The 26859-nt window shown below is 35.0% G+C and overlaps 1 protein-coding gene across 14 annotated transcripts in view; it reads right to left on the bottom strand.

The window, feature by feature from the left end:
- PICALM (phosphatidylinositol binding clathrin assembly protein) overlaps positions 1-26859 on the bottom strand; it is a 98441-nt gene that overhangs the window by 9374 nt on the left and 62208 nt on the right. For 2 of the 14 annotated variants that reach the window (XM_069470972.1, XM_069470963.1), the window contains exons 13-20: positions 21675-21824; positions 15754-15861; positions 13530-13661; positions 13404-13434; positions 13134-13233; positions 9766-9789; positions 8484-8543; positions 6874-6978 (exon numbers count right to left, since the gene is read on the bottom strand). In XM_069470972.1, coding sequence (XP_069327073.1) covers positions 6874-6978; positions 8484-8543; positions 9766-9789; positions 13134-13233; positions 13404-13434; positions 13530-13661; positions 15754-15861; positions 21675-21824 — 710 coding nt within the window. The remainder of the gene's footprint in view (positions 1-6873; positions 6979-8483; positions 8544-9765; positions 9790-13133; positions 13234-13403; positions 13435-13529; positions 13662-15753; positions 15862-21674; positions 21825-26859) is intronic. The other 12 variants (XM_069470964.1, XM_069470960.1, XM_069470971.1 and 9 more) reach the window with 9 other exon arrangements.

Here is a 26859-nt window from a genome sequence, read left to right as displayed (position 1 = left end):
AATTGTATCCCCCCAAAAAGATATATTGAAGTTCTAACCCCTGATGCCTATGAATGTGATCTTATTTGGAAATAGGGTCTTTGTAGATGTAATCAAGTTAAGATGAGGTCATTAGTGTGGCCCTAATCCGATGACTAGTGTCCTCATAAGAAGAGGCCACATGAAGGCAGAGACAAACAAAGAGAATGCCTTGCACTGTCAGATTAAAGAGCCACAGCTGCAAACCCTAGAATGATTGGGGATACCAAAAGCTGGAAGAAGGAAGGAAGGATCCTGTTCTAGAGGATTCTGAGGAAGCACTGCTCTGCCAACACCTTGATTTCAACTTCCAACCTCCAGAAGTAAGAGGGAATAAATTTCTGTTGTAAGCCATCAAGTTTGTGGTATTTTTTTATGGCAGCCCTGGGAAACTAGTATAGACTCTAATGCAGATCTGCTGACTCCAAGGCTAGTGTTTTTTCCTCTCGAAACTCTGCTAACCCAATTATTTCAACTCTGTTAGAATTTATGGCTATATTTAACTTACAGGAAAAGTTAAAGTGAGAGTAGAGAAATACTTTTTAAAAAGGGACTTTTCTAGTAAATGTTAAATAGTCAATACATTCCTGTGCTTTCTATATACACAGTGTTGTACACGGTCATTAATGTGTACCATGAAGATTCTGTAGAACTTCACAGTCACCCAAGATTTTAAGAATACTTTGTTTTACTTATTAAGACAAAAATTAGATTCCCACCTTTTAGAAATAATGTCCCCAGCAAAAACCTAGTAAGTAAGCTCTTATTCTCCAGGTTATCTTATTAACAATGAAGGTCAGCAGATAGGACTTCTTGCATTTTTGTTCTGACTTTTTCAGGCATGGACTGGGTGCTACAGAACCAGCTTTCTCACCTTTAGTACTAAATCCCAATTCTCAAAGTAAATTCCCTCATGACAAGGATGAATGAACACAACACACTGCTGTCCAGGCAGAAGGCCTTCTTCACAGAAATCCAGCTGGGCAGATCAGCTGACAGAAGAGGCAATGCCAATACCCACAATTAGCACACCAAGAAAGTTAAAAAAAAACAAAAAAAAAACTAAGCCTAAAAGCAAAGAGCCATTAGTTCTTAAATACGAGAAAGTCATTAAAAGGGCCATTTTTTGGTAAGACTTAAATTATTCCAATATCTAAAGCCAACAGTGCTCCCATTTAGAAGGGTAAAAAGCACTCACAACCAGCCATTGTTTCCTTTCAGACACTTAACTGGTGTCAGAGTTACTTAAAATTGGACACTGCAAACAAAAATATAGCAGCCATTTTGCATCTTTAGCCATCTCCTCCATAAACAAAATTGGCAATCCTCCATTCAAAATATTTTATATTTATTTTATAAAGTACTAGTAAGAGAAAGTCTAAGAGTCCCCATTCCCCCTAAGTTACTAACCAGACACTCTAGCAATCTGTAACAATCAAACAAACAAACAAACAGTCAGACTGTGAGGAAGCACAGAAAAGTAAAAACTAGAGGGACCTAGCATTTCATTTTCCATGAAACATCTAGGAGGATGCACTAATATAGAACACATTAAAAACAGCCAAGTTACGCATGAAACAGAACATAATGCACATCTTTAACAATGCCATGAAAATATCTAAAAAAAAAAAAAAAATACAGAACAACAATGTAGCAAGAACAATGGAGAGAGAACAGGGTATGTGTATAGGAGGGCATAATTTCAAAACTACAGTGTAGTCTACTAAAACCTATAATGATAGTTTCCTAAAGAACAATACAAAGTCTGAGCTAACAGCCATCTGGAAGGTATTAACTGCTGTCTCATAAGCAAGCACTAATGTAGCACTTGGAGTAACCTAGATATAAAGGAGAACATGCAACACAGTTTGTAATGTCTCACTAAATGGCAACATGATAAACGTATCTGGGAGGGCTGGGGTACTGTCAAAATTATTAATGTGGCTTAAAAGTAATCAGGCAAGAGACCAGGAGCAACAAGTTATGCCCTAGGTGAGTAATGGCTCCCAAAAGAAATATTTCAAGGAACAAGGAAAGATTTTTGGCAATAGGTGTAGAACTGAGACTTGATTATAAGATTCCATTTTCATGAAATTTCATTTTTCATTTAAATTACCATTTACTTCAATGTACAAAGAGATGGTCTCTGTTCTCAAGGAATTTTAAATCCAATTGGAAAAAAGAGAACAAAACACCGAAAGAACAATTAAAACGTAAAAGAAAAATTATTTTGGTTATAGTTAACATTGTGTGGACAAAATTAACCCAAGAGACTGGCTAAGGACCATTTAACATTAAAGCATGAGAAAAATGTCATCTACTTCAAAGATAAACAGTTTAGTTTTTAAATTATTAAAAATAATCATAAAGTCATGTGTCTTCGATACTTAGGTGAGCCATCTAATATTTCAGCTTACAATAAATGTTAGCCCACAAATCAAACCAATTTTGAATACTGCTATAAATTATTACAATGGTTATAAGTGAAATGACAGATTAAAGAGGCGCAGAGTAAATTATGTGATGAAAAAGGTAGTTTTTAACGAGATTCATTCGTTTGACAAATAATGTCTAAAAATTATTACATGTCAGGCACTGTTCTAGGAACCAGGGACACGTAAGTAAACATGCCACACAGAAGCCTGCCTTCACGAAGCTTACAGTTTAGTAAAGAAGTCTCTTGCTAGATTGTCTGGATAGATGGATGCCAGGTAGTCATAAGGTCTATAAAGAAAAATAGTGCAGGATAAAGAAATTCCAGATCTCGTAAGGACTTGAAAGGGACACGAGATGACTGAAGAATGGGAAAAGAGTAAATCCACTTCATAGCAGTTGAAGGACTTTTGGAAAAGACAAATAACAGCAGAACACTGGATAGTTATGGAGAATTATAAAGCATAGGAACTGAAGAACCTAAATATTCTGTTCACTCATTGTTACTCTTAAAAGTAGGAAGACTTCATGACGTAGTTTTAAGATGGAGGGAAGCTAAGAGCATGTTTTAAATGTTCATTAGATTCACCTCCTTAGATGTTTGAGTACAGAGATAACATGTTACAAAGATTGTCTACAGAAGATTATTCCAGTATATGTAAAGGATTAAATCAGAGAGGCAAAAAACATGAGCCACTGTTGCAAAACAAGTGTGAATAAAGAGGTTCCAACCTGGATAAAGGCTGTAGAACACAAGGAGAAGGACCTAATAGCAGAGGAACAAGTAGTGGGACTTTGTGATTAGATACATAAAGAACAAAGGAAAAAAGGAATTAAAAGTAACATTAAAAGATTTACGATTCTGACTCTTAAATGATTCAAAGGACTATATGAAGAGACCAAAACTTCTTTGAGCTATTTCCTTGCCAGCTGATTTTCTTTTTCTAGTTACCAATTTGCTTCCTTCATTTACTTTTCCAGTAAGTAATATTTAGAATTAAGTACTCACTTCAAATTTTATCTCTCAACAAGAAACTTAGTACCCTAATGTTTTCATTCACTTCTCTTCTGGCATAAAGTAATTATTATAGGAAAAGGCATTTCAGTCACTGTTTCTTTTCATGCACATGATAATTCTTGCACATTTTTAGTGTTTCAATGAAAGGGTTATGTGGATTTTAGAAGGCAACAAGATATAAAACCTGGGTTAAGAGAGTAGCTGCTGAGGGGCCAGAAATTTTTTTAAAGATAGATTTTTGTGAAGAATTTTTTTTTTTTAGAGAGAGAAAGTCTCCCTCTGACACCCTGGCTAGAATGCAGTGGTGTCATCCTAGCTCACTGCAACCTCAAAACTCCTGGGCTCCAGTGATCCTCCTGCAGAAGCCTCCCAAATAGCTGGGACTATAGGTACGTACCATGATGCCTGGCTAATTTTTCTATTTTCAGTAGAGAGGGGTCTCCCTCTTGTTCAGGCTGGTCTCCAACTCCTGAGCTCAAGCAACCCTCCCGCCTCAGCCTCCCAGAGTGCTAGGATTACAGGCATGAGCCACTGTGCCCAGACTTATTACTAAGATTTTTAAAACTTTTTTTTTTAAAAGAGAAAAACTCATATATAATGTTTCAAGGTTGAAAGTTTTACCCCAAACTATAGAGGATGCTCTTGACAGCTATAGTAGTTACATCCTGAATATTTAAACGTGGTTTATAATCCAGCAGAAAAACACAAGGAATTTACAGAGTGGTTCAATGCTGACAAAAGCAGACAGTGCTCCTATAGTGGCCATGAGGGCTTAGTTCCACTAGCAAAGAGACAGACAAATTAGCACTGGACCAGGAATCAGGGATACCTGGGAATAAATTGCATTTCTCCACTTACATGGTGGAAGAATCTTTCCAAGTCTCAGTCATCATCTAAAAAATGTGATGGTGACAGAAGACTTATTTACCTTAAAGATTATTTTGGGAATTGGGGAAATTAATGTATGTGAAAGTACTTGGAAACTGTCCATTGGTATTCAAGATTAAGGTAGCAATATATTCTGACAGAAGCCTGCAAAACAAGATGCAGACTGGGTGAAGGGTTTAAGTACACATTAGGAAAAAAACTTCTGTAGTCAGTGGTTCCTTTAGCCCTGGACTATAGCTGGTGTTTTTTTTTTTTTTTTAAATATATTTACTTATGCATTTAGGTTCTTATTGCTTAGTCCTTTACAGCAGAAAACCAAATTAATTTTAAAAAATAAATGATATATATCTGAAGTTAAAAGTATGAATAACAAAAAAAGAACATGAGGAAGATTTATAATTGTATAATCTCAAGAAAACATCTACATCGATAGGGAAATCATCAGTATACTTCTTGAAGGTAGTATCAAAATCTACTTTTCTTTAGCAAGTTATACCAATAATCAGAACTATTGCTGGTAAAAGACAGAAGAGAAAGAGGGCTGTAAATATCCATAATCCATTTTATAAAAACAAATGCATAAAAAGTAACTGACTTATAAAAGTAATGACTATGTCAATTACCCTAACCCTAAGCTACAGTCATTGTAAATACTTAACTGATTAAAGAGCAGGAAGAAAATGTCACTTTAACGTGGACCAAAAAAAAAAAAAAGAAAAAGAGGCATGTGCAGTCCAGGTGAGGTGGCTCATGCCTGTAATCCTAGCACTCTGGGAGGCCGAGGTGGGAGGATCCCTTAAGGTCAGTAGTTTGAGACCAGCCTGAGCAAGAGCGAGACCCCTGTCTCTACAAAAAAATAGAAAAATTAGCCAGGCATGGTGGCATGTCCCTGTAGTCCCAACTACTCAGGAGGCTGAGGAAGAAAGATTGCTTGAACCCAGGAGTTGGAGGTTGTAGTGAGTTATAATGGCGCTAGTGCACTCTAGCTGGGGTAACAGTGAGACACCCTGTCTCCAAAAAAAAAAAAAAAACCAGGCATGTGGGCAAATGTTTGACTTGCAACCAACATGGATTTTACCTCTTAATCAGAACTAAATTCATTACTCACTCTCAACCAATAGAAATGTCAATTTATTAAATGATTTCAATACTCAAAAAGGCTGAAAAATGAAAGGATCTCCTATGCTTCACTAAGTCCATGAAATACAGTAGTCCCTTCTTATCTGTGGTTTTGCTTTTCGTGGTTTCAGTTACTTGCAGTCAACTGCGGTCTGAAAAATAGGTGAGTACAGTACAATATGATATTTTGAGAGAAAAAGGAGGGAAGGAGAAGGAGGTTATAACTGTTCTATTTTATTATTAGTTGCTGTTAATCTCTTACTGTGCCTAGTTTATAAATTAAACTTTATTGTAAGTATGTATGTCTAGGAAAAAAACATAGTGTATGTATGTGTGTGTATATACATAGGGTTCAGTGCTATCCATGGTTTCAAGCATACACTGGGGGTCTTGGAACATATCCCCTAAGGAAAAGGGGGGACTACTACACAGACACTCAAGTGGAAAAGGAATAACAAATCCATTACCAAATGCTCACTCAAATGTTTTCAAATAAGCATTAAACACAGGAGGCAATTAGTCGGTATTGCAAACCATTTAAGAAAAGGAAGGTGCTTTAATAATTGCATGTAATCAACTATTTCTAACTGTTAACAGTATGAGCAGAGTCAGACACAGAAAGATAAGCCATCCTGTGATTTCACAAGGGTCTGATCTCACAGTATGCCACCAGAGAGGTAAATAACAAAGGAATTTCCTATTTCTTTCCTAACCATAACAAGTAAAAGCTTAAAAAAAAAAATGCAGCTTCCTCTAAAGCCAACAATAATGAAATAAAAACAAAAATCGAGTATGTAGGGTGAATTTTCCGGAACTGGGAGAGGGAGCCTTAGAAACATCTGAAGAGGGAAGTCTCTCATTTAAAGAATTTAAGACGACATGACACTTCAAAGTTTTTTGCCCTTTTTTGGTTTGTTTTTGAATACAATCTTCAGTGGTAGAAAGTTATCTAATGAAAACATAGCATCCAAAACTTTCTGGAGACTTGCCAAGAGTTTTACAAACATCTAAAGGGCAACACCCTTGTTGTAGCATCATTTAAGTCATTAGCCAAGGATCTGAAAGTCTGAGTTAATGGTTTTGAGGGTTCACAAAGGATAGCATTTCAGAATCATGAAGGGAGAGGTTCCTTAACCTCAGAAAAATCATCCTCTGGAGCCACCAACTATAAGTTATCAAGAATTTTCCATCTTTAATATTTGTAATCTACTTGTCCTTTCCTACCAATTAATCAATATTCCTAAAAGCTCTTATATGAGAAAGATGCGATGCAAGTAGCATCTATGATGAAGGGGGGAAATGCTAATAACTTGTTTCTCCAATCGTGTAAGAGTTTTTAAGTATTATATCCCTTCCAAATCAAGCACATTACAATAGTTACATGTAGCATGTAATACCTGTGCTCCCGATACAGGACCAAAGGGGTTTGGTGGTCTCATAACAGGCTGGCTGTATATTAAGGTTGGTTGTGTCATTACAGGTACACTTCCCATTTGAGGAGGCTAAAAAATAGAAGAGTATCAAGTTAAAGGATACTGACTTGCATATTCCTTATTATGACTAAGTAAACAGGAATAACAGGAATGAAAGGTCCTAGTATCTTTGCTTTGACTGAAAGGGAAGCTTCCTCTAAATGCAAATAAGAACAGCTATAAACTTTTAAGAGTATATTTTGGTATGGGAAGTCTTTAATATGCTCATTTTTAAAAGGTGGTAACAGAGCCTAACTTTTTCTCTTCAATAAGCTGCAACACTTAAACTACTGTAGTACAACAGACAAAATGGTTTAGCCCAAAAAACTTCCAAAATTTCCAAATTTGTCAGGTTTACACATAGAGAAATCTTAAGACTACATGCATTAACTGCTAAGACATTTCTAAGTAAATTGCCTTTGTATATCAAAACAAGTTCTTATGCCATTATGCAAGTGATCACAAGTGAAGACAGTTTATTCTTTGAAGAACGGTTTACTCTCTATAGTTCTTTCATTTTATTTCAGGTATTTTTAAGGAGAATCAAGAATGGGCTTATTCATTCTTGAGTAACTGAAAATAGAATCTCAACCAAATATCTGTTTCTTTAAAAACTACCACTCCAAAGTATGAAATTAACATAGTAAGTGACAATACCCAGTGTGAAAAGAATGCACATAAAGACAACTATATTATTTTGGTTAAAATGCAATGCTCTAAAATTGTATCTTTCAAGGAGTTCTATTTAACCTTTCAAGTAGACCATTGTTTGCATCTGGAACTTTATGGCCTGAGTTTTTGTGCAGACGTTTTAATGCAATGACCAACAATACAGAAGCTGTGGAATTTCTCCACATGTATGAAAGGAGCTATTTCCGTATCATATACATAAAGAAATAGTAGGGCAGCCACAGAAGCAATAAGGGACATAGTGGTACCTTCTACCAGAAACAGTTCATCAAATATATACCAGTGGGTTGAAGCTACTACCTTCATTTCTTATCTAAGCAAGTCTATATATTGAAAGAGTTGGGAGAGTAAGACTAGTCTAGAATATGCATTGTGGGCAAGCTTAAAAGGCTAAAAGACTGCTTTTGCACTGTAACAACCACTGTCATAGAACAATTTCTCTGGCCTTTACCAGATAAATTTACTCCTATACAATTCAAGAAATGTTAACTCCTCCCTTCCCCTACAATATCAAGGTTATAAGACCTCATTAGTATTTAATACAAGGTCACAACAACAAAGATTTAGAGTTAACATTAATGTTTCCGTGAGTGTGTAATTAAAATATAAAATGCCTAGCAAAGTTATGAGGATAAAAATAAGTAATACTAGAATATTAATGAATAATATCTCTTATATAATGATTATTCTAAAAATACTTATGAAACCTATGCTACGGTTTACTATGTTAGGCACTAGGGCTAGGGGTTATGCAGAAAATTCTTTTCTAGGTTAAGTCTGTAATAAAAGCATGTTAAATATGAATCAATCTTTTTTCTAAAAGTTGTATCTGGAAAAATACTTACAATTCCATATCCTATCATGCCTGTTGGTGTAGTAGCAGGATAGGCCATTACGGGGGGTGCCTGACATGGTGAAAGGAAAAACAAACAAAGAAGTAAAACTCCTGTGTCAAGTGAGTTCAAGGAATTAATAGCAGTAGTTCTACTAAAAAGAATTGCTAGGACAGCTGTGATTAAGTGACACTTGTGATCATTAATAACTGTGTCAATTAATGCTCAATGAAAAAGTGTCATGACATTAGCAGAAAAGCAGACTTATTAGACAAAAAAATACCACTTAGATACAACGATCTAAGATTTCAACGTGCTTTTACAGCTTTAAAAATCCCTATATTTAAAAAATTATTTAAAGTTCTAAAATTTAAAGTCTATCACTATCATAAAAAAATGTTTACCCAGAAAAAGTATTCCTAAATGTTTTCCTAGGTACTTCATTTCTTTAGCACTCAAAGAAAAAACATTAAAGTTCTCTAATCAATTAATAACCTGATCTTCCAAAAAATAGTTTCTAAGGACATCTTTCACTCTTTTCAAAGAACCCCAATGGATTCAAAATCACTATTGAGTATGACTATTTCTATGAACCATAGTTCTTACATAAAGTGTATGTATGTTGGCTTTCTTTCTAATTTATTCTCAAAATTATTTAAGAGGAACAGTCAATCTTTAAGCCTGTGTTTCTCATAATGAAAACTGAAACTGAATACAGGTGAAAGACCAATAACACTGCTGAAACATAAAATAATTTGAAATTATATGGCAATTTGAACATATGCATGGAGAAGTTAAATGAAGCAAAACTTTTAAAAAATAACACTAAAGTGAACAGTTAAAAGTTTAGCATTTGGGTGAGTCTATAGGGCTTATTGGTCTCCCCCTACTTAAAAATCAAGATCTGCAAGAGCAGTAGACAAACTGCCAAGTACAGCAGAAGCCTGTAAGATTTCATGCAGTTGTTACTTTAAACATTACCACAATCAACATTTCCCTTCATTCAGAAGTCATCAAGTGCACAGTGGCAGCACAGATACACACACAGACACCCAGCCATCTGGCAGCAAATGGCAGAATATTAAGCAAGGAAAAAAAGTTGGTATTTCCCATGCCACCATCAGAATCGATTCTGCAACACACCCATGAAATCAGTAGATGCTAGGAAGAATTTCTGCACATTGAAAATCTGAATGTGAAAACAAGTAATAGCTGAAAGGTTATGAGATTCTGCTACAGCAGTGGTTAATAGCATGCCAATTTATTGCAAAAAGGCTAGTTTTTGGTCACTTACGTATTGTGGAAAATGCATGCCATTCTGTTTTTCCCAGGGAGAACAATTACATAATGCAATAACACTGGATTAGAACAAGTACTTACACAACAGAAAATACACAGAGAGCATTTTAGTTCACATGTACACTCACTAACTACCTAAAATCCCTTGTATTTTCAGTATCTAATGAAAGAACATCTATACTAAAACACTATCAAGGTTGAGAAGGGAAATTTAGTCCTTTGGCTTCATCTCTTTACATACAAAATAGTTCATTGATTACAAATATCATTAAAATATAAAATGAATCAGTAGTGTCAACAGTGCAAAATTCGGTGCATCCCATAAACAGGATTGCATCAGAGGTCTACCACAAGAAAAAAAATCAAGCATTAATTAAACGAATTTGTAGTACAACATATATTTTAATAGAATTCCAATAAATTTGTTACACTAAAAAAATTTTAAAAACCTTGACAGTGTTTAAGGATTAATAAAAAGGTTAGAAATGTAAAGAAATGTCAAAAGCAGTAGTTTATCTTAAGTAGTGAATCACATCATCAGCCCCAAATGTTAGCTATTAAAAAGAAACTCTATAAAATACAAGTATTTTAACAAAACCCTCAAGAGATGATACATATTACCATACATAGCACAGCACCATAGATTACTGCTATCTTATCAATTTACATACAAATTTCTACATGGTTAGATATCTGTTACATTTTAGTCAATATTAAGTCAAGTGCTATCTACAAACTTCTAATATTTTATATAGATTAATACTAAATATAAGAAAATAAAGAAAATATTCATTGTATTTTAATATTAGCATTTGTATTTATATTATTCCCTATACATTATCAATGTGTAATTCACATCTGAGAACATAAAATCTACTAGCCTAAACTTTCCATCCCACTCTGCATAGTGGGAAAAACACTGGTTTCAGAGTCAGAAGGGATGGATTTCAGTTTATTTATTTATTTATTTATTTATTTTTGAGACAAGATCTCACTCTGTTGCCCGGGCTAGAGTGCCGTGGTGTCAGCCTAGCTCACAGCAACCTCAAACTCCTGGGCTCAACCAATCCTTCTGCCTCAGCCTTCTGAGTAGCTGAGACTACAGGCATGCACCACCATGCCCAGCTAATTTTTTCTATATATTTTTAGTTGCCCAGCTAATTTCTTTCTATTTTTAGTAGAGACGGGGGTCTCACTCTTGCTGAGGCTGGTCTCACACTCCTGAACTCAAACAATCCTCCCATCTCGGCCTCCCAGAGTGCTAGGATTACAGGCGTGAACCACCGCGCCGGACCTGGATTTTAGTTTAAATCTGCTTTTCAACTGCTTTGCACTTGGGGAAAAACAATCACATAGTTTTATTTTTAAAACTGGGATGACACGAGCTCAAACTCTCCCAGAGAGCACTGTTTACAGGCTTCAGATAGTGCGTATGTGCGTGCGTGCACATAAATACCTAAACATGTTTTATTATTAGTGATAACCACTATCTGTGAAAAATTACTGCCTTAAAAAAGTAGCTAAATTTCAATATTATTTCCCATTTATGAAGTCTGAAGCTAATAAAACTCACAAAATGTTATCAACATACTATTTTTAGTTCAGCCTTACTAATTTTAACATACGATTAACCCAAGGGAATCTGGACAATGCTATGGAAGTGGCTATACCAAGGACAATGGGGGTCTCTAACAACAATAGGAAGGCTATAATATGCAGCCTGTGTAATCAAAACACTGCTACTGACCCACTGTTAGAAAAATGCATGTTCCAAATTTTTTCACAAGTAGGTGTTTTCTCTGACTGAGAGAGACTTGTTGGATTGTTAAAATATCAGCTGGCCAAGGACCGAAAGCTACTTTGGGCCTATTCGTAGCTTATAGTAATTAAAAACATTACTAGAACCTCTTCAGTAATAGATGCTAACTACTTAATTGGCAAATACAGTTACTACTTGTCATTCATGGATTTTGTATTTGTAAATTCACCCAACTGCTAAAATTTGCAACCCCCAAATAAATACTTGTACTTTCCAGGTCATTCCTGTATATGTGTAGAGTGGCAAAAATCTGATTCAGCCAATGCAGCTCATTTCCAGCTGAGGTAGAACAGGTGACATTCTGCCTTGTTTCAGCTCTCATACCAGACCAGAAGATGAAGAAGGTAAGGGGCGGTCCATCGTACTGCAAGAAGCTCTGGCTCTGGGGCCAGTTGGACAGGGCTAGCAAGGCACCAGTTAGTGGGATAGCCTCAGGCAAGTCCTTTAACACTTCTGAACCTTATTTTTTCTTTTGTAAAATAAAGAAAATACAATCTTCCAGAGATGTTTTTAAAAATAGGATTTAAAATTATAATGTATATGAGATATGAGATATGTGTATATATGTACGTATTTCCCCTAGTAATAGTTCAGTGTTCACTAGTTCAGTGTTAGGGGTGACTTTAAGTACTTAACTGCCACAAATAATGAGAATCAACTGTATAAATTATAAGACAATATTAACAAAACCAAGTATAAATTTCTTCACCAATAGTGATATCAGAAGAAAATTAAAGATTTTATGTTTTAGACAAGTAAGTAATAAATTTGAGACCAGTAGTATAGTAACTAAGAGCATACGCTCTGTGGATTAGCCTGCCTGGGCTCTAAAAATCTTCCTACTCACTTAAAAACTTTGTAACCTTGGGCACATTACTTAATAACTCTGTGCCTCCATTTCCTCATCTGTAAAATGGGAATAATAATAGTTGCTAACACACAGGGTTAATACAAGGATTACCCAAAATGAAATCACATTATTATTTATTAAATGATGCCTAGCACAAAGCAACCCTTAAATACATGTTTAGCTACTAAAATCTACCTGGCTAATATAGTCAACCAGCTACCGTTAAGAGAAATACAGGCCAGGCGCGGTGGCTCACGCCTGTAATCCTAGCATTCTGGGAGGCCGAGGCAGGAGGATTGCTTGAGGTCAGGCGTTCAAGACCAGGCTGAGCAAGAGCGAGACCTCGTCTCTACTAAAAACAGAAAGAAATTAGCCAGACAACTAAAAATATATACAAAAAATTAGCTGGGCATGGTGGCGCATGCCTGTAGTCCCAACTACTTGGGAGGCTGAGGCAGAAGGATTGCTTGAGCCCAGGAGTTTGAGGTTGCTGTGAGCTAGGCTGATGCCATGGCATCAGAGCAAGGGCAACAGAGCAAGACTCTGTCTCAAAGAGAGAAATACAAATTACTCATACTTCTGAAACTCAGTAATAATCTTTCTGTTTATGCCTATCACTTTAAAAAATGTTTTCACATTACACATTTAACTAAATTATTCATGTGTTAGTATATGAGGAGCTTTTCCAACTCACCATTGTTGCAGCATTCCAAGCAGTTGTTGGTGCAACCTTTGGTTGCCAATTAGATCCTCCAGTTAACTTCTTTTCACCTGGCTGACTCCAATTTACATCACTTTAAATAAACATAAGTGAGAACAGTAAATGTTTCTAACTATAAAGTTTCTTTAACTATATATAAAGCATTAAGATGCAGACTTGACATCTCTATACATACATTGGAGATGAAAGCCACATCAACCTCTAAATGACACACAGGGCAAGAATACAAATATAAACACTCACTTCTTAGTGGTTCCATTTCCAATGCCAAGATCTAGGAAAGGAGAAAAAGACAGCATTTTAAAACTAAACTCATTTTAATAAAACTACTTATTTTAAAGAAGATTAAAGAATCCAAAGATTACTTACTGCCCACAAGGTTGGCTAAAGATGAATCCAAGTCATCAGATACTAACTTGTTAGGTGGGAGTTTGGCAACAGGAAGACTCTGGTTCTGAGAGGCCACTGTTGGTTTGAGAAGTCCACCTAGTTCATCAAAGCCTTAAAGTTACAAACAGACGAAATAGAATTTGTAAGGAACTTTATGGTGCTACAGCTTTCTAAAGGAGGTCTTTGCCTTTTCTCCTTGTTTGTTCACTGGAAAAGTTCTCCAAAAAATAGGCATAAGTAAACGCCTTTAGATGGAAAAAGTAATAATTCACTAGTTCATAGTGAACTGAGAAAGCTATGTTTGTTTTGACAGAAATCATTTCTCTTATATCGTAACAAAATTATACTAAGGTTAAAGGGTATTAAGAGAAAAGCATTATGAAAGGGAAGAAAACTAGAATATAATTCCCCCCCCCTCACCAAGCAAAACTTTCTGAAGACTCCCTTATACCTAAAGCAATACAGGCTGAAAATATGTCTCTGCAACTCTGGAAAAAAGTCCTTTTACTTTAAGAAGTAATATTTTATAGACCTTTTTATACTCTTCAAAGTGCAGAATATGAGAGCTAATCTAAATTATATCTAAGAAATTGCTAAACAACTCCAATTGCATAAATTCATCTAGCAAATGAAGATATTTCTTAACACTGAAAATAAAACATTAAAGGTTCTTTACTAAAGGGTAGAAGGTAAAAAGCAAGTCCAACCAAAGCAACCCTCTAAGGCTGTAGTCCCCAACTGCCCCCCAACCCCCATGCTGGGCCACAGCCTGATAGGGGACCCAGCCACAGTGCTCTCCATACCCCACCCCACTGCCCCTCCCCCAGAAAATTTGTCTTCCATGAAACTGGTCCCTGGTGCCAAAAAGGTTGGGGACCACTGCTCTAAGGGACTCAATAGCATGATCTAGAAATACTACAGAGTTTGAAAAAGAAAGTCACCAAAGATGGTAATTTAAAAATATGAACAGGCTGGGCGCAGTGGCTCACGCCTGTAATCCTAGCACTCTGGGAAGCCGAGGCGGGTGGATCACTCGAGGTCAGGAGTTCGAGACCAGCCTGAGCAAGAGCGAGACCCCATCTCTACTAAAAATAGAAAGAAATTATCTGGCCAACTAAAATATATATAGAAAAAATTAGCCGGGCATCGTGGTGCATGCCTGTAGTCCCAGCTACTTGGGAGGCTGAGGCAGGAGGATTGCTTAAGCCCAGGAGTTTGAGGTTGCTGTGAGCTAGGCTGACGCCACGGCACTCACTCTAGCCCGGGCAACAAAGTGAGACTCTGTCTCAAAATAAAATAAAATAAAAATATGAACAATTGGTCTCTATTTCCTTTTTCCCCGGTAAAACAAACTCAAAAGGAAAAACTCAAAATGCATCAAAAAAAGTATAATTATAAACCTACTAGCATAAAGAAAAAAAAATTCTTATTCCATACATATTCTTTATAAGTTTGATTCCTACTTTTGGATAACTAATTATTATATGCTATGAAGTTAAGAATACCTCAATATATTCTTTTTACATGGCTAAATTTTTAACCAAATCAAAGGCCATCCCATGGTAAGAATAGAATTAATGAGCATCAGAGTTTTATAGGAACTTCAAATTAACAAGGTACTAACAAAAACACATGGCGAAAACCTGGCCCTAAAGATTTATAAAGGTCTTTTAAGATAAATGAACTATAATAATGATCATTCTTAAAACAATAAAAAGCCTCTCTATCCACAGGTTTGATATTTAATATATTCTAGTTGTTTATATATAGACTATCTAAACAAGTCAGTGTACCACAGGTTATATATTATCCTGGTTTTCAAAAACAGCCAATTTCATACATTAAAATAATAAGGTTATTATCCATTTCCATGAAGGTAAAAATTATATGCCTTTTTAAGGCACAACACTATAAACAGTTACGAGCAACTCAGCATTCTATTGAGCTAAGTCTCATTTTCTCCCTTTTACTTTGCTTTGAGACAAACAAAAGCTTCCCAGAGTCTACACCGCCACCAGGAAAAGGATATTGACTAATAGTTCCTTAAGAGTTCTCAACTGGTGGTTGGGGAGAAGGGGAATGATTTCTTTGGCTACCCCAACTTAATCTACTTACGCATACTAGAAGCAACATTATCTTTTCTTACACAGAATCTAAATTATTAACAGAACATTTTAGTACTTTTAATAAAAATTTTTCTTACCCCCAGAATCTACAATAACGTTTGTAGATTTATTTCCAAACACAGATTCAAAGTCAACATTAAGGCCAGTTGAAGGATGTGGCTGTGCAACTGGAGAAGGAGTGAATCCTGAGAAAAACCAAAATGGAAAAAAAGCTCAATTCTTTAAAAACTCTACACTTAAAGCTTTTTAAAAATGATGACAATATAATGGAGAAAACAATAAATTCCCAAAACAAAAACAGCCAATTCCTCAAACAAAATGTTTTCTACACCACATTTCTTGTGGTGATTACATTTTCCATAACAAAATCATCCCACAGATAAAACTAGCGAATGAGCAACTGATGTTGAACTGCAAGTTTTGCTTCATTACAGAAACAAAATTTTTGCTTATCTTTTCTTAATTTTGTATGCTGATAATCTTCTAAAAACTAAACAAAAATAAAATTGCAAGATTTTGCATGCAGCAAAATATATATGCAATGTAAGGGATCATTTGATAATAAAATAAGAATTCTATGGTGCTTAAAAATAATATGAACCTTATTAGTATGTCCAAGATAAAAGTCTCTCCTGCTACCTACCCATTTTCCATATTTCTCTCTCCTTCCTACTTTTCTACATTTCTACCTTCAACAATTAATTAAAAGCTAAATGGTTTAGGTTCACCTGAAAAGTGACAGGATTCTGAAAGCTGTAACCCACCAATCCTTACATCCACCTGTACAAGTGCTTTCAGAATATCAAAAAAATATATACCATTTTCAACTCTCAACCACCCTCTAAACTTCAGCTTACTACTTCCAGCAGTGGGGCTGACAAGTATACTATCAAACATGCTAATTAACCTACCTCTAGCCTAAAACACCACACTATAAACAGGAAACCTTATTCTTTCTTGCCTGTGTTACACTGATGCTAGTGATATAAAGCAGACATACCAGGCTCATATGAATCATATAAAGTGGTACATATCAAAGATACTACTTTAAAAGTAGCATCTTATATCCTATAATAATGAATATTCTGTAGGGCACAAATTTTTTGAGAATGTACCAGTTTGATTTTATTCCATAATTACTTAACCCTTAAACTACTCTTAATCAAAGACACTGGTCATACAATGAGAACACAAACACTATCAAAATACAAAATAATCTAGTATATAAATCTCCTGGCTATTCATCAAAAGATTCCTAGAATTCCAGACTTACCAATTTAGTAACATTTTAAAGTGTACAAGCTGTTTAAGAATTAGACCATGGGCTTACTGGTTCTTCTCGTAACTCTTTACCTAGAAGGCCACTGTATCTACTCAAAATGCTTAATTATGTGCTCATGCTACCATTCCAGTGTAAGTAGTATATATATTTTGTTCTTTAAATCATTCTGGTAACAATCTTGGCTATGAGATCACTAACTTTTAGATCATACCTGAAACAATTTAAAGCTAGACCAATATATCATATTTCTATTTTCTATTTTTGTCCCAGCCTTCCAGAATATGGCTGATATCACAGAGATAAGCCTATCCTTCATGGTAATATAGAAAGGACTTCATTTCTTTCTATAAAGGGAGGAGCCATCTCCTGAGCCACCTAAGGGCACCAATCTGTGATATTACAGTATTATTACCTGAAAGTACAAAAGGTTAAAAGAATATAAAGTAATCCAGAGCTCGTATCCAAAGTTTTAAAAGCCTCTACATAGACAGGAAAAAAAAGTAAAAAGGAAATTTTTAATAAATTGCAATAGCTAATTAGCTACCAAGGAAGGAATCAGCATATTTCCAAAGTAGCAATCTTTTAAGTAATTAATGAGTGCTTGTAACACACACACCATCAAGGTAACAGTTTTGCATTATTGTTTCAATGAACATCATCAACTTAATGGCCTTTTGTCTGGAGTCACTTTTGGGAAATAGGACTGTCAACATTTAATTTTTAAAAGTTACTTAATACAAAGATCAAACTAGTATCATTTCAAAGGGGAAAATTTAGAAACAAACAAAAAAATGAACAGGCTCTCTGAGTTAGGGCTAACTTTATGATAGGATCATTACATTGTCCTGCCTACTCTTTCATCTCACCAAGGCCCAGAGAACACTTGGTCACTGACCAGCACCAGTCCACAGATGAACATTTAGAAACCACTGTCCTGAAGGGCAAATCTCAAGGGACAATAATAAACTAACTGAAAGGTACAAGACTGACAAGCTTTGGGGACAGAAAGGCATTCCAAACACCTTTAAGAAAAATTAGCTGGGGCTAGGCGTGGTGGCTCACACCTGTAATCCCAGCACTCTGGGAGGCCAGGGCGGGAGGATTGCTCGATGACAGGAGTTCGAGACCAGCCTGAGCAAGAGCGAGGCCTCGTCTCTACTAAAAATAGAAAGAAATTATATGGACAACTAAAAATCTATATAGAAAAAATTAGCCAGGCATGGTGGCACATGCCTGTAGTCCCAGCTACTCGGGAGGCTGAGGCAGAGGGATTGCTTGAGCCCGGCAGTTTGAGGTTGCTGTGAGCTAGGCTGATGCCACGGCACACTAGCCTGGTCAACAGTGTGAGATTCTGTCTCAAAAAAAAAAAAAAAAAAAAAAATTAGCTGGACTGTTAATGGTAGTTCCATAGTAAATTAAGCTTCCTACTTTTTTGTAACAGTAACTGCTATCATTTCATTTATTAAACCCTAATAAACACTATGCAAACAAGGGCCTTATAAACAGGATATTATTTGAACCTCACAAAAGCCCTATGAAGTAGTTATTACCAGATTTCACAGATGAGGAAACTAAGATTAAACAATTTACCCAAGGTCAAAGGTTTAATAAGTGGCAGAATCAAGACTTGAACCACAACTTGCTTGATTCTAGGATCTACTAGTTTTCATTTTAATCCTAAGTATTTTGCCTTAAATAAACTATGTAGAACAATAAATTTTTATTATAGCTATAATAATTATTAATTTTAAAAGATTCAAGTTTTATAAACTTCTTGAGCTTTGCATTGCTAATGCTAGGCCAAAACAGTGAATAACCCTTGGAAATTTTAAAATCCAAAAGCAATGCCAAAACAATGAATGTTTAAAACTCTACCTGATAATTAAATAGTAATTTACGTTAAAAAGTCCATTCTAACTATCAAGTGGCCCACATACACGAGATGGGTTTTAATAGTAGTTTAAATGATAATTTTATGTGATAGGCATAGTGCTGTTATATAATCATATACATAAACCTCATGACAACCCTGAAAAGATACTTTTTTTTTTTTTGAGACAGAGGCTCGCTCTGTGACCCCTGCTACAGTGCTGTAGTGTCATGATAGCTCACTGTAACCTCAAACCCCTGTGCTCAAGTGATGCTCCTACTTCAGCCTCCCAAGTAGCTGGGGCTACAGGAACAGGCCACCACACCTAGCTTATTTTTCTATTTTTTGTAGAGATGAGGTCTCGCTCTAGCTCAGGCTGGTCTTAAACTCCTGACCTCCAGCAATCCTCCCGCCTCAGACTCCCAGAGTGCTAGGATTACAGGCATGAGTCACTACGCCTGGCCTACAAGGCACTATCATCAATCTTCACAGGCTTAGAAGGGTTAAATACTTGCGTAAAGTCCCATGGTTAATAAAAACAAGAATTCAAACCCAAGTTCACCTGAGATGCAAGTATACTCAATAAAATACTCTTACAAATTCTGTTTTTAAATAAATTTAGGCATGTCCAATTCTGTCGCACACACTTCCTAATGCCAAGTTAAAGGAATAACTACTTCGCACACACACAAAAAAACAGGGTAGACTTTGAGGTTTTATTGCTATTGTACTAGCCTAAAATATATTTGGAAAGACAGACGAATACACAAAGAACTTCAAATTCATAAGCTCGTAATATTAAAATGTATATACTTTTCTAAAAATTTAAAATCCTGACTGTGAAGTAAAGTAAGAAGATGACCATGTTTAATCAGAGGTAAACAAAGTTAGGCAAAAACTGGTGTGTTCCTCAAAAGCAAACAAGTACATATTTTTCTTACCAAGTTTATAAAAAACTCATTTTAAGAACAAAAAAAGAAATCCCTCCTGCATAAACAGATAAATTTTAAAGATACTGTTACCTACCTCCAAAAAAGCCAGCTAGAGCAGAAGTAACATGGCACATAAGGGTAGTATTAGGATAAATCTGAGTGCCACAAAAAATCCTGACAAGGCATACAAGGCACAAGGCACGAAGGGGGCCGGATGGGGGGAAGGAGGGAGGCAGACAGGGAGGGTGGAGAGGAAGAAGAGAAAGTAGAAAAAAGAAGAAGAGGAGGAACAGTTAGGAGTAGGATGGGTAACTGGGAAAAACAAAATAAAAAACAGGGAGTCTAAGCACTTGGCATTCTTCTAACTGTAACTTACTAAAGAAAGAACTTAATGCTCCATTATAAGCATTCTATTTTTAAAAACTATATATATATTATGTTTACAACAAAATTTTTAAAAAACCAGCACATTACTGCATCTCATCAGAAAAAGAAATATGATGCTGTTGGATTTTTAACCAATACTAACCTGTCCTATAATGTGTGGTTTTACAGATGAGGAAGCAGGCCCAGACCCTTTCATAGACGCTCCCATATGTGGCATAGTTAGGACAACCCACTTCTCCACTTGCTATTCAGTGTTCTTGAAGCTTCAATGAGGACAAGCTACCTATTACACTGATCATCATGTGAAATAAATGTCTTCCTTCTGGCACAGTTGGAGGGTATCTAGACATGTGGCTATTCTATGAATTTACTGTATTGTTCTTAATCCTATAGAGCAGGAGTTGGTGATCTTGTATTAAAATGACATGAAGGAATTATTGCAATCAATTATTACACTTTGAGTGTGTATATATATATGGTTTAAGCTATTAGACTAGTTATATGTAACCAGGACACCTGACTTGGAACTGTCTCCAATCTCCTTCCACTATTAAATTGTTTTCTAGATACTTCCCTCCCTTCTTTCCTGACTAACAGAATATTTACCATGTGTTCACATGATCTGTTTAGGGTACATATATGACTTTCTGCATGTTGCTTTAATCAAATATTTAAATTCACATCGCCTTAAAAGCTGTTTCTCAGAACTGAATAAAAGCAGTTTTACCATCTTTTGAGAGGCAGTCAGCATCTTTTTTGGCGGGATTCAAAAACATTTATTTCAGTTTTAGTATATACTTAAGAACTTATTATTCCCTGTATAAGCTTGGTGTGACATTTTGCCTTTTTATGGGATTTTATACTGCAATCACAGGATATTCAAAAGTAAAGGTGCCTGCACATGTGTTGCCTTCAGAAAAAAAGAAAAGAAAAGTCAAGGTGCCATCTCATTTTACTAGTTAAAAGGGAACATACACTTCCTACTTTTCATCTATCTCCAGGCTAACAATAAAGTGAAACCCTTAAGAATGGGATGATGGGTATGTATGGATTTTAGAGAATACAAAATTGCAATGTGCAACATTTAAAAAAGGAAAAAAAAGATTAAAGATCACTGCGAAAAGTGACAACCACCGTTTCTCCCAGCACAAAGGAAAAAATTAAGCACATATGAACATGTAAGTTTAAGAGATGTTACTTTTCAACCAACTTTTCAAACTAAAACAGGATGCTGCATGTGATGTTAGACAGCTAAAGTATTGCACTATAACTTGATAGAGAACAAAACACTAAAAAAAAGTTCAACATCAAAGCAAATTTTCTTTCCTAAAAGCTTGTTTTAAATAAAATTAGGGATGCTAGTGTTAAAGAAAACTCACTACATTATTGCTGTTTAGTTTATTTTAGACTTTGATATTAAAATCTAATGCAATTATTGCAGTGCTTTAAAAGTGATTAATGGATACGTAAAAGATACTTAGGCAGTATAAACATTAATTGGAAAAAAAAGGTTAAATGGTACTTTACCAACAAACATTTCATGAGTAGGTGTCCTAGTAGTAAAAGTGGATACATCTGAAGAAATGGGAAGGTGAACATCACCACTACTTTTTGTGAGGAAAGGATTTAAGCTTGGAATGGCATCATCAACAGCATCTACAGTAGCAGAGAAAGGATCTGTGCAGTCCAAATGTATTACAGCAAAATGAAGAAAGGAAGTAAATAAATTAGTATTGTAATTAGTCAAAAGATGCAAAGTGAAAAGTTGTAGCTATATTACTCTTTATTAATCTTAAATGCAAAAATATCTAATCACTAAGATGAAAGAACTGCATTTAACATATTTTAAAATGAATCTTCAGAAAAAAACACCAGGAAGTCAATAGTCAGGTAGTTTAAAGAGAGAGAATAATAACCAAGATGATTTCATAAATAAAGACACAACTACCCTGCACCCATCTTCTCTGCCTCAGGTGGGACTATATCGGCTTTGTTGGTATAGCTGTTTACTCAAATAATTGATATAAATAATTGGTATGTATGTGATATAATCAAACATTAAAAAAAAGATGGGAGCAACCACAAATTAGGGGCAAGAAGCTGTTTCTAGTATGTACAGATAACTCCTGTGTAGGTTGTTCAAAGGTAGGAAATAAAAAATAAAGATCTAAGGATGGGAAAAGAAATTTGACAATTAAGAACAGAGATGGAAGACTGTCCATTTAATAGACTTGGAACAGCACTGAAGGTCTGGCTAAGAGCTTCAAAGTCTTTAAATAATTTGCTAAAAGAACAAGTGTTGTTCCCTACTAGAATTATACCAAATATATACTATTATCAAATCCTATATTTAATATTCTAGAATCAGATAATTTCTGCACCTATACCTCATTCAAGATAATCATCATTCTAATGACTGAAAGCTATTTTTCCTACCTTCTTAAGATTTAGAGTTAACTGAACAGAGAGAGGAATAAAAAGCAGCAAAAATACAGTGTCATGTTTTCATTGTAAAAGAAGTACAAATGAGAAGATACACCTGTAATTCCAACCAGCAGCCTATTCTTGTCTATACTAATCTAGTTCTGGGCTGTCACTGAAATATACTGTAGTACCTTCACAGTATTAGGCATTGTATTTTACTCTTAAGACTGTATGAGTGACCAATAAGAAGGCAACAATGGCCTCAGGACCAGCTCATTTACTATAGGCACACTTCCCTAAAGTCAATAAATTCAAGGCAAGGGTTCCAACAAACCCAAATACAAATGCTTGAAAAAGGAATACATCAAGAAAATACTAAAATCACGGTTTTAAACATAATTTTTTTTTCTTTCTTGAGACAGGGACTTGCTCTGTTACCCTGGCTAGAGTGTAGTCACATCATCATAGCTCACTGCAACCTCAAACTCCTGGACTCAACCAATCCTACTGCCTCAGCCTCCCAAGTAGCTGCGACTACAGGCACATGCCACCACACCTGGCTAATACATCTTTTAAATAATTTTAATTTTTGTATCACATGAGAGCTTTTCTAGGAATTAAGCATTCCTATGGAACACCAATTCACATTCAAAAAACAACGTCCAACAAATGTACCAAAATTTGGTGACTGATTATACTATTCAAACTCAAATGGACATGTTTTAACATCTTTCCCATTCATCCACTCCCCTAAAAATGGAACACTGGGGAAAAAAGGATCTGAAAAAATAATTCAGAAATAAAAAGTAGAAAACAGTGACATATAAGAAGTTGGTTTTTTGTACTAAAATAAAAATGTACTGATGTCCACTCTAATTCCTTCTTGCATAAGACAGGAACTGCATTAAGTTTAGAGCTGACCAGTTAGGTTGAAAGTGCTATTTTTAAATACGTGGTAGTGGCATTCAGTTTCTAAAGGACATTATATTTTGTCAGATAAGTAACACAAAGCATGTCTCTAGTTTTTCATGCAAAAAAAGCCATGAAAAAAATCATTTTTATAAAAGGACACACATTTGTATAACAGATCCATTGGTTTATGAGAGCAATAATCAGGAAAGGTTACTAGTTATCTGCTGTTTTATCAATTGATACTGCTTTATCCAAGCACCTAATTTCAATCATTTCTTATTACGTAACAGCCTAGAGAAGAATACGTAGAAACATGTACAAGTGTATTTATTTTGAGATCAATCAGACAAGGAAAATCAGCTTCTAGTCTACTTGACAAAACACTATGTAATCTAGATGATGTTAATATATTAATGGAAATTATACTGTAATAACAAAAACAAATTCATTAAGATATGATAATAATGTTCCACCTGTTCCAACTTAAACTTTATCTACTAGACTGGCAACTCTACTGTAAATATCTTAAAATTTTTAAAATAGTTTGCCCACTGTTTTTATCATTACTCATTTGAAAGTGTAATTTTATGTTATACTAGAGTCACGGAGAAAAAAATCCAAAAAAGTTAAAACAAGGACTAAAATAGCACCACAGTGATATTATAGTCTTGAGGTCCTAAACAATTAATATCTACATTTACACACAGAAAGGTGAATTTTTTTTATAAAGTGTTGTATGCTTCATGCCAGCTAAGAATAAAGTAAATTAAACTTCGAATGAATAATTCTTTTACACTTAAATTAAATTTTGAAATCTTGCTTCAAACATTCAACAGTACACTGAGCTGATAATATTGTATATTTTTAGATCTACTATAACTCGAAGTTTTCAAGTGATGAAAACCTAAGTCTTCTCAGATATTAGTATTCAATACCAAGTGCTTCTTTAGATTCCAGACCATTTCTTGAAAAACCAAAGCCTCATTAATAATGCAATGAGGCAGGGCAGCAAAAAAAAAAAATAATAATGCAATGAGGCAAACAGGAGAGCTTGTATCCTCTCTCAATTTCATTTTTAGGTGGAATCTTAAATGTCTTTCCTATAAACACACAAACTTTTCTTCCCCTTAATTAAACCTTATTACTACCAGTCTCTGACTAGAAATACACATCACCTCTGTGATGTTTGTAAGAAAAAAATTAAATACCGGGTCTGTTAATGGTATCCATTTGTAACTAAGGAAAGCAAGAGAAGTACAGAGCAAGATTTGGGGATTATAAAAAATCATACCTTTGCTTTATCACATGCTATAAAAGCAACATGATATAAAAGTTACATATTTAAAGTGTTCAGGTAAAAGGTTAACTTCAAAATATCTCAAGCATTTACTGTTATGATCAAGTCTTCTCATATCTAAGATTTATTTATCTTAGGCTAAAATTTAAAAAAATTCTCAATCTGAACATCATGGATATGAGCTCTGAATGAATTAGGAAGAATTGAAAGTTCTTGGGTTAAAATACTCTGCAGTTATCCAATCATGCAGAAGCCAAAATCCTGAAATTATCACCCACTCAGAAGCCAAATATCTTTATATAAAAGTTAAGACATGATTTAATTTTGCTTAAATTGAGGGGCTCATAGTAAAGATCACATTCCTTCCCTCATATGTAACAATAAGCTTTTAGAAAATAATAGTGCAATTTCTATTGCCCCTGTTCCCACTGTACTTGATTTGTACTTTTAATCTCACTACTTGTATACAGTAAGTTGAATGTTAAAATATGCGGGAAATTTTTGTGGAAATAGCACACAAAGCAAAATAACCTAAAATAGAAAAATAGAACACTATTAAATGTATTCCAACATATTGTATTCACACACAGACTTAGAAAGAATAATTTCTTCTAACAGGATATAGAACAATTCTTAGACTGAAATTACTTAAAATTAGTCTCCACAGTAAATCTATTTGCTTTCATATATGAGCTCAACAAGTTCAAGTAGAAACCTTAACTTGTCATTGTTAGAATGAATTGTACATGGTGTCCAGACAAAACAATTAAGAATTTCATAGTTCAGTTTCTTTGGAATGTTAAATATATTAATTTCATTAAGCTGTCTGTAAAACTTTTATTTTATTTAGAAAAACAACTCCTCAGCCATAGTTTTAGAAAGACAACTACATTTTTTTAAATAAATCACAACTCCTTAAATAGTCATGTTAATTCTACTAACCTTAGATAACATCTTTACAATAAGGTAGAAAATAAGCACATAGGTTTGGCTGATTAAAAACCCTAAAATCAGGACTTATTAGGATATTTAAAAAGTCCTTTCTTGGTTGGGCGCAGTGACTCACGCCTGTAATCCTAGCACACTGGGAGGCCAAGGCAGGAGGAATACTTGAGATCAAGAGTTCGAGACCAGCCTGAGCAAGAGCGAGAGCCCCGTCTCCACTAAAAATAGAAAGAAATTAGCTGGGCAACTAAAAATACTTAGAAAAAATTAGCCAGGCATGGTGGCGCATGCCTGTAGTCCCAGCTACTCGAGAGGCTGAGGCAGAAGGACTGCTTGACCCCAGGAGTTTGAGGTTGCTGTGAGCTAGGCTGATGCCATGGCACTCTAGCCCAGGCAACAAAGAGAGACTCTGTCCCTTAATTTGCTGCCTACTGTTCCTTATGAAATAATTCTAAAATACTTTTTGACTCAAACTATCTTATCACCGTTGGAAATTACTATAGGTCATAAGATTTAGCTGTACCATGTAACCTGGCCAGAAGAAGAGAAAATGTTGATTTATTCTACAAACATTTACAAACTATCTATTATATACCAAGAAGTGTTCTAGGCACTGGAGATACAGCAATGAACAAAATATTTTAAAATTCCTGCCTTCACAGAACTTACATTCTAGCATAAAAGTAGCACCTTAAAATAGTAAATAAAACAAAAAATGTTCTTAAAATTCAAATCATTAAAATTAAAAAAAGCTCACTAGAATAATTAATTTACCTTGCTATGACATGTAAGCCTATTAATTCAGATTTTAAAGTGTCTGTTTGTAAAACAGTACTTACATACATACAAATAAAAGCACCAAAACCAACCAAAGGAGATGATCTGGAAACATACTAGATGTCTAAGCAAAGCTATTTAAAAATAGACATGGATTAAGCTCTCTCCTCTTTCAAAGATGCCAGGCCATGGTCAAGATCCCATTGTTGTTACCGTAAGATCAAATAACTGGTCAAGGGCAGCAAATGTTGCTGTTGGTACTAGGGGAAAATTCTTTGAATACCAAAATCTCATAGGTCTGAATAAAGTCAACATTAAAATACAAGCAGCACAAAGTTTGTCATGAGAATCCTGGTC

The sequence above is a fragment of the Eulemur rufifrons genome, chromosome 6 (genome assembly GCF_041146395.1).
Source record: "Eulemur rufifrons isolate Redbay chromosome 6, OSU_ERuf_1, whole genome shotgun sequence".
Taxonomy (NCBI): Eukaryota; Metazoa; Chordata; class Mammalia; order Primates; family Lemuridae; genus Eulemur; species Eulemur rufifrons.
Note: the sequence above shows the minus strand (reverse complement) of the source record. Positions and strands in the feature narration are given on the sequence as shown.